Raw genomic sequence first — 15891 nt, 5'->3', positions numbered from 1 at the left:
TTTAATTAATAATCTTTACACAGTACTAAACAGTACAACGCAAGTAATAGATAAATATAACTCCACACTCATGTAGGTACATGACCTAACCTATAAAAGTATGCTCACATGTGGTAACAGTATTAACTTACGCAGTTATGTAATATAGTTAAATTTTAAATTAAAAAAAGGTAATAATCGGTTATCCTGAACACAATACAAGAATACAAGCAGCACCGTTTCTACCAAAAAATAAAACTCCCTTTAGCTAACACACTGTGACCAAAGAGGTTCGCTAACATTGCCCCACGTGGGCTGCCGCTGAAACAACTATTATTTAGGGGTACTAATATGGAATATTTTCTTAATTAATTAAGGAAACTAGACAATATGAATAAAACATTTATTTAAATAATTTCAAAACTAACCCGGAGAGCCTTAAGGGCCTTAATGACAGGAACTTAAGGTAAACTAGCTCTTATCTAAATAACATGAGCATCAGACTCTTATTTAAGTGTTGAGGGAACAGTTATGGGTATAGCGAACTCTTTTTTAAAATGTTTTGGTAGAAGCGGCCTACTGACGGACAAACTTAAAAGTTACTAAGGGTATGAGGGCGCCAGAACCAGCATCTCTGGTTCAGTAATACATATTAGATAAAGGGTCGATCTAACCTCCAAAACTTCGAAAGACCGTAAACAATACAACCGCCACGTTGGTCAGGAACCTCTGCGTGGAAGTATGGAAACGCCAGGCACAGCTCCTTGCCACTGGTAGCTCGGCTTGCAGAAGCTGACATTTTGAGGCCACCCCGTAAACTCGTAATAAAGACGGTAAATCTTGAAACCCTGAAATTTATAAAACTACTAAGTAACGGAACAGACATTCACAGAATCGAATAAATATACTGGACTGCGAGTAGGTCGCTGCTTACCCGGGGCAGACAATAAGCGGGCGTAGGAAAGGACTTGCATAATTTCAATGCACCCGGGGCTTCAATTTCCAGGACGATTCACATCCAACGAGCTGCAATAATATAAAAACAATCAGCACTGCACTAACAAATCCATCCAAAACAATTAAGGAATCGACTAGCTACTTACGATTAGGCGGCTTAAACCGCGATATAGGTAGAAGCCATCAGACAGCACCAGGCCGCTGGGCAAAGGAAACGAACCACCTTGCTACGATCTCTTCCAAATCCAAAAAGAACGGCTAGCTACGTGGCGAGCCATCGGTGACAGATCAAACGACGGGGTTACCAGAGTCCGAACGGGGCTCGGCCGAACACCACATGACTTGACAAAAAAAACGCTTTCTTTCCTATTTAGTTTGCTTAGAATAATATTGAATACAACGCGCCGACGAATAAAAAAAATATTTGAAGACAATTTTAATTTACAACGACCTGCGATTAAAAAAACCAAAAATGTAGGAAGACACCGAAATTATTTTTAATCTAGCAACCCGGACCATGTTGTTATCGACTGAGCTCGCTAGATGGCGTTAAGGGTATCAAACGAATATGGGTCAGGGTCACATACTGTTCAATATTGAAAAAAAAATGAAGAATTAAAATATTGTTGTTACACAGCCTACAGTTAAATTTTTTGCTCGTATTACAGGCCACACGCGGTATGTGGTCCTATTTTCCCGCACTAGTGCGTGAAATGGCACTTTTCGTGCGTATGTCAAAAGTTTAAAGGGCCATATGTACTGTAAAACGTTGTACGTGCGAATAGGTAATTCTCAACTCGTGTCGATTTAAAACACTCCCTTCGGTCGTGTTTTAACGCACTTCTTTTCCGCACTTGTATCTTAAATAACAGTTTTGGTTTTAATTAATATTGGATTTCCGTAAAGTAACGCCTGATTCTATTCATTATTTAATAATTGAAATATTAAAATCTATGTGTGATTTATTTGTTTAGATATTGATTAGCTACAGACTGGGTCCCACAGGACGGATCTCGAGGCAGAGGAAGACCAAAACGGAGATGGCGGGACGACCTTGACACATTTTGTAAAGAGTGGCGGGAGTGTGCATCGGATAGGACGAAATGGCGGGAAAGAGGGGAGGCCTTTGCCCATCAGTGGAACACTCCTACAGGCTAATAATAATGAGATGATAATAAAAAAAACAACGGGTTGTACTCCGGGAGTGCCGACAGAAGTGAAAACTCAATGACTAGTCCAAAATGTCTGCAGCACTATGTATAATTGACCCATCCTCCTTTCTATTGAAAAACTTTAGTTCCGAAATTGCTGGCCAGTGAGCTTAATTTTGTAGCGTTAATTATTTAAAATTCGAATATAAATTGTAAAGTTACCTTGCAGACCTCGCATCTAAATATATTTGGTCATGATATTTTGAGTTTTATTCACCAGTACTAGAGTTCACTTTTATTAGCAATTTCATCAAGATGTAGCTTTATTGAATTACGAGGGCGGGATGATAAGTTTCCGAAACGGCACAGAAATAAGACAATATATATAAATGTTATATTTTATTTTTCAACGTAGGTCCCTTCTGAGTCCACGCACTTGGCCCAACGTTTCTCCAAGGCTATTATCCCATTTCTAAAAAACGATTCTTCGAGTCCCTCAAAATACCTATTAACAGCTTCTATGACTTCAGAGTTCGACGAAAATTTTTGTCCGCCTAGCCACTTTTTGAGATTTGGGAACAAATGGAAGTCGCAAGGGGCCAAATCTGGTGAATACGGGGGATGAGTTAACAATTCGTAGTGCAAATCTTCGATTTTAGCCATTGCAATTTTAGCCGTGTGAACAGGGGCGTTATCCTGATGGAGTAAAATTTTTTTCTTATTTAAATGAGGCCTTTTCTCTTTGATTGCGTTATCGAGGTTTTGTAGCAGATCAGCATAATATTGGGCGTTAATGGTTCTTCCCTTTTGAAGGTAATCCACGAAAACCAGTCCTTTGGAATCCCAAAATACGGTTGCCATTACTTTACCGGCTGACAAAACCACTTTTGCTTTCTTAGGGGCAGGTTCACCCCGATTTGTCCACTGCCTAGACTGTTCTTTTGTCTCAGGCGTGTAGTGGTGGATCCACGTCTCGTCAACCGTTATGTAGCGACGTAAAAACTCGTTAGGATTATGCCTGTACTTCTTCAAACACTCCGTCGAAACATCCTTGCGGGTTAGTTTTTGCTCGTCTGTTAAGAGACGCGGCACCCAACGAGCACAGAGCTTGTTCATTTCCAAGTGTTGGTGCAAAATGTTAAAAACACGTTCTTTTGAAATGTTTACCATCTCTGCTATTTCCACCAACTTCACACGGCGATCATCCAATACAATTTTTTTTACTTTGTTGATAATTTCCGGAGTCGTTACCTCATTGGGCCGTCCGCTGCGGGGAGCATCTGTACAGCTCTGCCGACCACATCTGAAGTCGACAACCCAAGTGTGAACTGTGCTTAAAGAAGGCGAAGAAGATCCTAAAACGCGATCCAGTTTGGTTTTAATTTGTGTTGCAGTTTTGCCTTTCAAAACATAAAACTTAATTACCGCACGCACTTCCGATTTTTCCATTTTCACGAAAATGAATACAGTTTTTCTTTAGGTCGCTTTAATATATTATTATTTATATTATAAAAACTTGATATTGCTTCCGCATTAACGTAAAAGCCAAGAGGTTAGAATGACATTATTACTTTTTTAATTATATTTTTTTTAATCTTTCATTTCGGAGACTTACCAGCCAGCCCTCGTATATTTGAGTGATATAAAGTTAGAATGTAACTGTGAGATCCTCGTATTCCAGCCCGTACAAGATTATAACATTGAGCTTTATTGCTTAATATAAAAGTCCAGTTTTAAATAATTGACCTTATTATGATACGTTATGACTAAAGTTCTTTGGTGAATAACCGTGACACATGACGTCAGCGTTACGTTACGCGTTACGCTGAATCGAGTTTATCATTTTTTTCCCCACCTCACAAAGTGCTCAGCGCCGCTACAGAAGTTTTCACTTCAAAAAAATTTTTGATTTAGTACTTACTGTTGAGCATGGCTTCGCTCGGCGCGGGAACCACAGGCCGCTCGTCGACCGGCGATTGTCTTTTCTTAGTCTTCTTCTCATCTTCTTGCTGCAAAACAATACTTCCGATATCATCACAAGCCATTAAACTATATTTAAATAACGCCACTGTTATAGAGAAACAATGATATAAATATAAGTAATATCCGGACGATACTGAGCTCCTTATCAAATTCAGTAAGTACTCTTATCAATTTTATCGGACGAGTGATCAGCATAATGCCACGATTGAGGGGATTCTTATAAATGTATTGGTTATTCATGTAGCAAAAACATCGGCACCTTTTAAACTATGAATATTTATAATATCGGGAATTACTACTACTATTATTTCCTGGTATCTATGTACTCGTACTTTTGATATTACACTAAGTATACGCTATTTATTACATTTCTATTGAATTACCTTAATTACCTATAAAAATATTATAATAGAGAATAAAAAAGTTTCTTCATTTAAAACGAGTGTAGGTAGAGTTAGAACAAGAAAAGCCTGCAGAGATTACAGCACACGCAGTGCCAGCGTTATTGAATACGTTTAATTTCATAGAAGTTTTACGTTTCAAATAACACCTGCACGCGTGTACTGTCAAAATCTCTGCTGCAAACTTTTGGTTTAACCCTATCTACATTTTATAAAAAAAAAGAAATGAAAAGAGATTTCATGACGTGCATATAATATTAGGGGGTTTAAAACTGTCAAGAATCCACATGGTCGGGCCAGGGACGCGTCGCAAAATACATATACGAGTACATTGATCTGCGCTTCAAACTGCTAGACAGAGAAACAACTGTAAATTTCCGAACCCATGTATACTTTCAGGTAAGTTTAATTATCTTTTACATTATTGATATTGATATTTATTCAGGTATAATTATATATGATTAGACTGTGTCTCCGATTGGTTTTAATTAGACAGGTCTCTACATATGTTCAATTCTTAAAAAACGTTTTTGATACTAGCAAAACATACTGTTTAACAGTAGAGCAGAATATTAATTTAAATATGGATTTATAAGGGTAATCTAAATGAGGCAACAATTTGATTTGACTTCTCCGAGTTCCAAAACTAAGCGCACGATCGAAAGAAATTGCAAAAATTTAAAATCGTATTTTAGACTATAATCCAACTCTAGACATAATACTCAGTAGGTCAGGAAATGAATGCTCAAAAAACGTTGTAGAGGGAAATGCTAGGAACACAATTTTTGACTCCGTAACTTTGTTTAGACTAGTTAGGAGGTGAACATATCAAAAGTCCCCGGCTGTAGCCCCGGTGCTGCGGGGTAGAGGGGGGTAAGAAGGTCGAATTTTTCGGTTTTTCATTGATATCTTGGAAACTTTGCATCTTAGCGACATGACGACTAAGACAAACCGAAAGCTCATAAAATTAGTTACAAGTTTTATCCAGTCAAATTTTTCGATATCTTGAATAGTTTTTGAGATAGACGCTCTTGAAAGTTTATTTAGGGATTTTAATTTTATCTTGATATCTACATCAGTGATGCTGTTAGGCCATGTTTGGCATCATTTTCGTATAAATCGGGGGTGCTGAATTCATTTATGGTATCACATTGACACTATTCCGAAGTAAAAACAAAATTAAAAAAATATATATTTTTTAAAATCCCTCTTCACGCTTAAACCGCTGAACCAATTTCGTTGAAATTTGGTACAGAAATAGTTTCAGTCTCGACACAGGACATATGATAGTTTTTATAACCAAAAGCATCTTTTGAGGATGTGAAAAGTGGGGTGGAAGTTTGTATGGGGAGTCAGTAACCGCTGAACCGGTTTAGGTGAAATTTAGGATGGTATACATCTGTGATTTAGATGAAAATGATACCTAACATGACTTCAAACCTTACCTTAAGCAGTATGAACCTCAGGAATTCAGTTTCGTCGATGAAGTTGAATTCCCCCCATACTCCATTTCACAACTTTAAAGGATGATTATTGAGATAAAAAGTATCTTATGTCCTGTCTTGGGACTCGAAATATCTGTATACCAAATTACAATTAAATCGGTTGAGCGGTTTAAGCGTGAAGAGGAACTTAAAAAAAAAGTTATTTGTTTAAAGTTTATATGTTTTTTCTTAGGAATGGTGTCAATGTGATACCAAAAATGAATTCAGCATCCCCGATTTATACGAAAATGATACCAAACACGGCCTAGCAGCTTCACTAATGTAGATATCAAGATAAAATTTAAAGCCCTAAATAAACTTTCAAGAGCGGATATCTCAAAAACTATTCAAGATATCGAAAAACTTGACTGAATAAAACTTGTAACAATTTTTATCAGCTTTTGGTTTGTCTCAGTAGTCATGTCGCTAAGACGCATAGTTTCCAAGATATTAGTGAAAAACCGAAAAATGAGACCTTCTTTCCCCCCTCTCCCCCCCAGCACCGGGGCTACGGCCGGGGACTTTTGATATGTTCACCTCCTAACTAGTCCAAACAAAGTTACGGAGTCAAAAATTGTGTTCCTAGCATTTCCCTCTATAACTTCTTATTTCTTGGCCTACAGTGCTTTTATGTAATTTATGGCTCCCACATTAACTTTAACGCCCGCGCCGCGGTCGCCGCTATCCGCGCATATATCATTCACATTGCACAATCTTATCTAACGAGATGATCCTACTTCAATATTTTATTATGAACTCCCACAATGTTATTCGCTTGACTCACTCAATATCGTTTAATCTGAGTGAGTTCTGAACACTGTACAGTAGTCCGTTTTTTTTAGCATTAGAAAGAACTTCGCAGAAGTAAGCTTGTGGTTCCAAATCCGGCACTTTTAGCGGTAATAATTTGAAGTAAATTATATGTATTGACCATGCTACATTAGATAATTCGATAATTATTAACAATTAAAGAGCCTGATCAAAACTGCACGCTTGCTTCTGTGGAGTTCTTTCTAATGCTAAAAAAAACGAACTATAGATGTAGTTTTTCTTTGTAAGAAATTACGGTACTTTCACAAGTTTTGAAACTGTAAATATTTAGCAAACTAAATAAAACTCTTAATATGCGTGCAACAATAATATCAATTCACATATTTTAACACATTTAGATGCCAGTTCCTTATAGTTTTAAGTGTAGTGTGTGTATTTACCTATCATCTATCTGCACTGAGAATTATTAATAATTAAATGCAAATTGGTGAATGTGGCTTTGATGTTTACCAAAACATAATATACCCGTGTTAGGTCATGCAACCATCGTACCGTATTTTTAAACATGTAGGTAGGTACAGAGATGCGAAAAATACTTTATAAAAAGTATTTAAATACAAAATACAAATACTTCCTTGATAATACTATTTCAAATGCAAAATACAAAATAGTTTTTGAATTGCATTTAAATACAAAATACGAAATAGGTATTTTCAAAATACTTTTTTAAAATACAAATACTTTTCGATAAACGGTACTCTGAGTAGTGAATACCTAGTCTGCATTAAAAAGTATTACTCGGAATTTCCGAGTTGAAAAGACTCTCTTTATTCTTTGAAATCAATCCTCTATCTAAAGTGCAAATTTCTAGTTTTTCATATTAACCGGTAGGATTGTAGGTATGGATGATGGTTTTTATCGGCCAACTTTTAAAGCATTAATTTGTAATGTTTCACAGCTAGTTAGCCTCTCGTTAGTGTGACGAAAATGTCTCGTTTGTGTTTCACCAGGGCAGAAAAGTTTGTTCTCCTCTCGTGCCTTGAAACCCTCCCAACACTCAAGATTCAACCACTTTTTTAACTTTTTTTTTTAACCACTCGCTACGCTTGTGGTCATGTGCGACGTTACTAAACAGATTCAACAGTTCCATGTTAAAAGAATGACAGTGTTGCAGGATTGGAACAACAGAAGAGATTGTAACTTCTACCTACATTACCTACCTACTATTTATTTATTATTTATTTATTTTCAATCATGTTCGGCTTACAGCGGAAACCAAACGCCAGAACATGGAAAAAACATGTCAATTGACAAACATACAGATTAATATTTTACAAATACACAAGACAAGTAAACAAAAAAACCGGGCAAGTGCGAGTCGGACTCGCGCACGAAGGGTTCCGTACCATAATGCAAAAAAAAAAAAACAAAAATAGCAAAAAGAAAACGGTCATCCATCCAAGTACTGACCCCTCCCGACGTTGCTTAACTTTGGTCAAAAATCACGTTTGTTGTATGGGAGCCCCATTTAAATCTTTATTTTATTCTGTTTTTAGTATTTGTTGTTATAGCGGCAACAGAAATACATCATCTGTGAAAATTTCAACTGTCTAGCTATCACGGTTCGTGAGATACAGCCTGGTGACAGACGGACGGACGGACGGACAGCGAAGTCTTAGTAATAGGGTCCCGTTTTACCCTTTGGGTACGGAACCCTAAAAAGAAACAATTCATAATCATCAACCAACCGCTTTAGTCTAGGGACGTCCGATAAAAACAATTAAATATTGAGATATTTTTGAGTACAAAGCACCCAAGTTATCATTAAAAAGGTCAGCATCTTGGACCGAGCCAACTATACCGTTTAGAAGTGTGAGAGCTCTCGACGTGGGCGCTCGGCGCGCGTACTGCGTGCGCGTCGCGGGGACTGCGAACAACGCATGCCGGCGTCGAGCGCCCGCGCGCACATAGTCGTTGGGGACGAACAGCCGTATACTCGAGAGCACACAAGGATTATCCACTTTACCCCGGAAAAGCAAGATATAGTGGATCGCGAGAAGTATTTTCCTCCGGAACTCCAACGTCTCCAATCCGACCATACCTGCCACGAACAACGAGGGATAGAGAAAAGGATAGCGGCCATATAGCCTCTTATAGAGGTACCGAGCGAATTTTTTTTGTACTCTCTCAATCATATCCCTGTACTTTTGGTCATCCGGATCCCATACGATGCAGTTGAATTCCAGCCGGCTACGGACAAAAGCATTGTACAAGACCAAAGCAATCCTGGTGTCTCGGAACTGGGAAGGGGTCCGCATGATAAAACCTAGTTTTTTATTAGCCTTTTTACACACGTCAACAATGTGATCATGGAAAGTCAGACCTTTGTCAATAGTGATATAAAGTATTTTGTATTTTGAAAATAGAAAATAGATCCCAAAAACTATTTCAAATAAAATACAAAATAGTTTTCTTCAAAAGGTATTTAAATACAAAATACAAAATAGGTATTTTGCATTTTGTATTTGCATTTTAAATACAAGTATTTCAAATAAGTCGCATCTCTGGGTAGGTATACTAGGTGTTAACATCACTGACATGAATACCGATGCCAGACAAATTATGACACAAACATGTGGTGGACATTGATTATGATTTACAACTTGGACTTTGTTTGACAGCGCTTAACCTCGATAAGGATTTGGCGCAAAGACGATACTTCCTTCCCTTCATTTGGTTAATGCATGAGAATGACTGGCACTAAGCTGGTGCCAAAGGGCCTACCGTCAACATTGTAAAATCGAAAATCGTTATCTGCATCTCTATTGTTCGAATATGCAAGAGCAATAGAGGTAGATAACAATTTTAAATTGTTAGATGTTGGCGGTAGGCCCACAGTTCCCGCGCCTACACAGTTAGTAGATTATAACGAGCCCTCCGACGCAAGGCTTCGGGAAACGGAAGTAAGCTTGCTCTGGCAAAGATTCCAGTACATTCCGATGCAAAAGTATCGTACCGTATGTTCTGCCTTGACATATTTTTAAACTTTGTGGTTGAGTATTTGTAATAGTGCTTTTAGGTACGTATTTATTACCAAATCATTCTCCTAAATACATAGCAGAAAAAACGATATTGGCAAATAAGGCTTGTCGTGAGATAGTTTTCAGTGAATGTCTGTGTTTATTTTGACGTTGGTAATAGCCGCAATATATTACAATCTCAGACATTCTTCAGACAATTACTTTGATCGCCCGGAGTGTTGCCAAAGAAATTATGTTAATTTATCTCTGACTGGCTGCGACTACACGAACTAAAGTGATGCGACTATTTTAGGCAAATCGGTTTGATGCTCAATACATCCTCAATTATGGACACGAGGGGCCTTGATTAAACGTAGGAAGCTTAGGTAGTATGCGCGAGTGAAGTTAGCATAGAAATAGCTGGTGTCGCGCTTGGCACAGCATCAAATGGCGACACGGCCAGTAAACACCCGGCGCCCCCTCCGCTACGACTCGCTTTGAGAAAAAATATGACATAGTGCAGGTCTCAGATGCCACGCCATTGGCACAGACGTCTTTCTCGGTAAATAAACTGCGAGCACAAAGCACGCCCGCCATCAAAGATGGCCCTAAATCATGCGCATAATTGTTAGATAAACACTTCTGTCGCTAACACTCCAAGGGAAAGCTAAAATTGCACAAACTATTTCAAGAGCCGCTATTTTGTACGAATATATTTTAGGTTGTTGATATTTACAAATCGAGATTCATTTATCACTACCTCGAATGCAGTTTTGGATGGAAATTCGCGGAAAATTCATTAATCTTCAAGTTTTTTTGTTATGCCAAAAATTGTGCCCTGATGCCAATAACCATTATCACATTCAGACTCTTCTTAGTCTGACCTGAACCAAGGATAGCTAATACAGTCACAAACCACTTACGCGATGATTTGTGGTAGTGATTTGTAATAAATAGTTGGCAAGCGGCTAGGTATAGATAATTTGGGCGTGTATGATTCGCTTCTCTAATAATGTTAATGATTATATTCAGCTTCTATATATTTAGTTTGTTATTATAAATATATCTTAATTACGGACAACCCATCTGGATCATCAGGTGAAATATGTTTAGGAAGTAAAAGTTGACGTTACTTTACATACGTTAAAATAAATAAATATTTATGTTTGTGTCGTGTAATGTTTACAAACATAGAATAAATACCGTATCGTACGCGAAGGTCATATCGCTTTTTATAATAAATTTTATTAAAATATTGCTCAGAGTGGAACTAATAAACTTCGTGAAGGTGAAGACTGAATAATGATGATAATAAACGAGAACTTGTAAAAATATATTTAATATTTTGCATTGTATTTTTTATTAAAAGAGCGTAAGAAGGTAGGTAGATTACATTTGATTTTTGATTATCAGCGGAGTGGTGTTAACGGAATTGTTTATACGTGTATTAATAATCATTAGATTAATTAGCGTTAATTACGTAAATATTAACCTTAATTTACCATTTTAGTTGGAATTATCTATACCAATTCCGTTAGCACCACTCCGCTGCACAAAAAATGCTATATGCATGCAATTCTTTTAACTGTAAGGACCATTGGTCGCACAACTCGCACGGTCTTCGTAGTTTTGAACAAGTATTAGAACTAGCTTTGCATGATATTTGTCTTCATGATAAGTACTACCTACTTAGGTATATGTTCATTGTCGTTGTTTGTATACTTATTATATTTAATTGTGCGGTTTGATAGCATGGAGGCCGATTGTGACGTAAAAATTTGTTGAGGATTTGATTTGGTTATGATGTAGGTACGACTTTGACCAGAATCGCACTGTATCGCACCAATCGTGAGCGATCGTCAACGTCTTATCATAACAAGATCAAAAACTTAACAAGTACCTAAATCAGAATCTGGCTCATGGATGTTTAGAAATATTTCACAGAGCAATCAACGCAGGGAGTGGAGCATAATATTACATAGTTAGCGAACACAAGAGGGTCAGGGATTCAAAGTATGCCAAACGTCCTCTGCCCCTGAGGGCACAGGAATGACACGCTTCTCAAATGCCTCTATACTAAACCGCAAAAAAACGATTACAATTTCGTAAACATAAGTTTATGCACAGTATTTTATACCTCTGTTACATATACTAAAAGACACGCAATATACGCAAAATAATTATTTTAAATTGTGTACTACTATAGCAAATAACTGAAATTATTGATGATGTGAATGAGGAGTATGAGTTCAGTACTTCATAAGACAATGGAAAACCATTTCAATTATTTAATATGAAAACCTTTTATATCACAAAGAAGAATCCTCAAAAAAAAATCACCTGCCAGAGATTAAGTGAAAATATAAATAACAACTTAAGGAAAGGCATATTTACCTTTCTTCTACTTCTTGAAGTAGTCGCCATGCCCTGTAACAAAGAATACATTTTACTTCACGTTTACACTTGTGCGTATGGCATGGTATGGCTAAGAAAAGTTTGCATTTACTTATTCGTGTTCGCTATTTGCCTCGTAACCCCTTATCGCTCTCAGGATTAAATATTAATTAACAGTAGATTGCAAACCTAAACAAGGTATGAAAGGCACTCCGTTCTAACTACATACTTTAAACGCCAATAGTTCGAGTCAGTAGTGGGTGATCCCTAGTTAAACATTACTTTGCATTTCTACTACGAAGGAAGTAAAATACAGTATACATGTTGTAGATAGAATTTACAAAACATGACTGATGATTCGGTTAAATTATGTTCTAATGTATGGGCAAGAAAAACTAATTATAGCCAGCATTCTATGAATGTAGTATGATACCTTTGGGTATGGTCTTTATGCACACTAGCGTCCCTCCCCCTCCCCCTGACGCAACCCCCCCTTTTAGCATAAAATATGTCCCGGTTTACGTTTTTTTTTATTTTTGAGAAAAGTATTAGAGTTAGGAAATAAGTGTCAAGGTAAGAAATAATCCTTAATAAATTTTAAACAAAAAAGGTTATATACAACTTTTTAGTAAGACTCACCATATTCATGTATTAACTTGTTGAAGTTCATTATAAGTGAGTACGTGATAGTACTGAAAAAAATCTTATACGGAAAATAAGCTTGCAAGGTTATTGTCCTGTATGATTTCTTTTAGTACTATCACGTACTATGTTATATTGATCTTCTGCAAGTTTTTCAACGGTTAAATTTTGTCGAAGTTCATCTAGCCATAACATGAATATGGTGCGTCGTATCAAAAAAATGAATATAACCTTTTTTGTTTAGAATTTAATAGGGAACATTTCTTTCATTGCCACTTTTTTCCTATATTGTATACTTTCCCCAAAAAACAAAAAAAACTCCCAACCGGGACATATTTATGCTGAAAGGGGGGGGTTGCGTCAGGGGGAGGGGACGGGACGCTAGCCTGCGTAAAGCACCATACCCAAAGGTATCATACTACATTCATAGAATGCTGGCTATAATTAGTTTTTCAAAAAACACAATTTGACCGAATCATGAAGTGTAAACTTGTAGTATTTCTTCAGGTACAAGTAACGTTCATTGAACAGTTGTTGAAAGGATAGGTATCGTTATTTATGAAATCGAGAGTTAAATATCAGAACGGAAATTATACCAATAATCCATGATCTCCGAGTGAATTCGTAAAATTTACGACGCGTCACTGCGATTCCACACCGGCAACGTTTTTTAAGCAGTAGGTCAAGCACTTGTGGCGAAATAGACGACCCGCCTTTTTCGAACTAGGGGCCCGATTCGGATTTTGAAATAGATATCTATCAGATATCTTTTAGACATCACCAAGATACGATAACGATATGTTTAAGATCTAACCTGTCAAATTTGACGTTTGCGCGATTCTGGAGAAACTCTTGAACGATTTCCACAGGATATGACTTAGAGATCCAATTCACATCTAACAGATATCTTACTCTATCTAACGTAAAAGTGACATTGGTTGCCCGAATTGCGCTGCAACAGAGAACTACATAGTTGATAGATCTAGTACGTGTCGTCTCTTGTGAATATCTTGAAGTTCGAATACGGCAGTAGATTAATAAAAGAGGAACGGGTAATTTATCTCGCCGCGAGATAGTGTCGCTCCAATCATGTGCTAGCCCGATAGCGGTGTGTGGAGTATGCGATATAAACGGTACACTCACGACGCGCCACTGCGATTCCGTAACGTCACCGTTTTTTAAGCAGCGGTGTGGTCAGACCTTTATAGCCCACGTGAGAAACGCCGTTGAAAATACTTCCATCGCCTCACATGAAAACAACTAACGCAGTCATGTGGGATTTTTTTTTATTTTAACTAACAAGTTCTAAATATGAATGCTCATAATTTAGCTTTCCAATAAAAGTCACCGCTCGGCTCGGAGCAGAAATGTACAAAATAATCGTACTGCGCATAAACGGACCTACCCAGTATAAACAATATAACTTTATGTTTAAAACATGCCATTCATGTATGTATGACTAATATCTTATACACATATTTATTAGATTTACATAGCAGGTAACGTGCATTTATTTTCTCGAGGATCATTTGGGTTAGAAAAAAATAAGCTCTACCTACAACACTTTTGCCATTTTGAATTTGTATTTTTTTAATTATGGCTTGCTGTTCAATTATCATTAAAATCTCGTTCCTCAACACAAATATAGCCCAATAAACAATGAATTTTATTATGGCAAACTTGTAATACTTATGTTTAAAACAAATGTTGTACTTTAAAATCTATTGTTAACATAAGAAGGTGACGTATTTTTTTTTATATTTAACTTGTTACTTACTTATGCTTTAATTTGGAATCGTTAATCTTCGTAAAGCATATTTCCAACAGTGAGAACACATCGAAGTAGGTAATATGTACTACTTAGTCGATTTGAGTAGGTATAATTTATTTAATTGTAAGTACCCTGAAGTAAACAAACAATGCCTTTACTTATTAAGTTATTTAAGCTACGACTTTTGCTACGAGCCTTCAAGTTAACCACTACGCCGTAGCCGCTACGCCGCTACGAAACGCGATACAGCCGACCGCCTTGGTCAATGACCGTACGTAAACAATCATTGCTAAAGGTTAACGCGACTAATCACTTACCGCTTTTAAACTAATTGTTCTCGTCGTTTGAGTAAATAAAATCTAAATTAAGTCACCACTCAGACAGTTTTAGTTAGTTATTTATAATGAACAGTTTACGATTACGTCACGGGTATTATTGAACAAAATGCGAGTTGCGAGCCAAGTAAAATGAGGCGGTTTAATGTGGTCATTGTCAGGGTTCTCGGTTCGTGCAAGAGGTAAATCGCGGTCACTTACAAAGGTGCGTCGAATGGCGAGTAGGAGCCACGCGCAGGGCAGGCACGGGGGCCTGTGCCGGCGGCGGCGCGAGCGCGAGCGGCGCCGTGCACCCATGCTTCATCTAACAGATACGCACTTACAATGACCCGCTACATGTAACACTTCGCCCGCTGCCAATAGAGTATTTATTGCACTCACTAAACTACTCTGCCAAACAATAAAGCTATTACTATGACTCTTTTAAACTGTTACCGTAACAATGAGAAAGCTATAAATAAAAAGCAACTCACAGATCTCCTGAATCGCCCGAAACAGTTACGAATGATTTTCAACATTTGAACCCAGCAGTGCGTAGTCATGTAGTAGAGTTTTAACCTGGCCGTGCTCTCGAAACGGTACAAGATCTGATCAGAAATAGAAGGAGCAGTGGCCGACTTCCCCGATTATCTTCTATTTATAATTCCGACCGGCTGTCGTGGACTGTGCAATTACTATCTCTCGGCACTTCACAAACGACTTTGAGCGAAAAGATTGTGTCGCGCTCTTGTTCCTGTTTACAAATATTCGTTTTCGTCGAAAACGCGTCCCATGAATTCGCAACTATTTCAGTTCGACACACAAAGCGAGCGGCGAGAAGCAGCGCGAGCACGCATCAAACAAAAAGGGGTCGCATGTTGGTGCCGATGAGATTTTTTTGGAATTCATACGCGAAATTTATCATTTATTACGTGCTCTCTTTAAAAGTATAACGTGACGAAGATGTGATGAGAAATTCTGATCGTATTTGGCGTGCCTCACATCTCATTTGGCACAAAGTTGA

General features: G+C 37.5%; 1 protein-coding gene across 1 annotated transcript in view; it reads right to left on the bottom strand.

The window, feature by feature from the left end:
• The window catches only part of LOC134670216 (calcium-binding protein E63-1), a 48199-nt gene that overhangs the window by 26995 nt on the left and 5313 nt on the right, over positions 1 to 15891 (bottom strand). The window contains exons 2-3 of the mRNA XM_063527935.1: positions 12141 to 12173; positions 4009 to 4096 (exon numbers count right to left, since the gene is read on the bottom strand). Of these exons, the coding sequence (XP_063384005.1) occupies positions 4009 to 4096; positions 12141 to 12173 (121 nt within the window). The remainder of the gene's footprint in view (positions 1 to 4008; positions 4097 to 12140; positions 12174 to 15891) is intronic.

Source organism: Cydia fagiglandana, chromosome 13, assembly GCF_963556715.1.
Source record: "Cydia fagiglandana chromosome 13, ilCydFagi1.1, whole genome shotgun sequence".
Lineage (NCBI taxonomy): Eukaryota > Metazoa > Arthropoda > Insecta > Lepidoptera > Tortricidae > Cydia > Cydia fagiglandana.
Note: the sequence above shows the minus strand (reverse complement) of the source record. Positions and strands in the feature narration are given on the sequence as shown.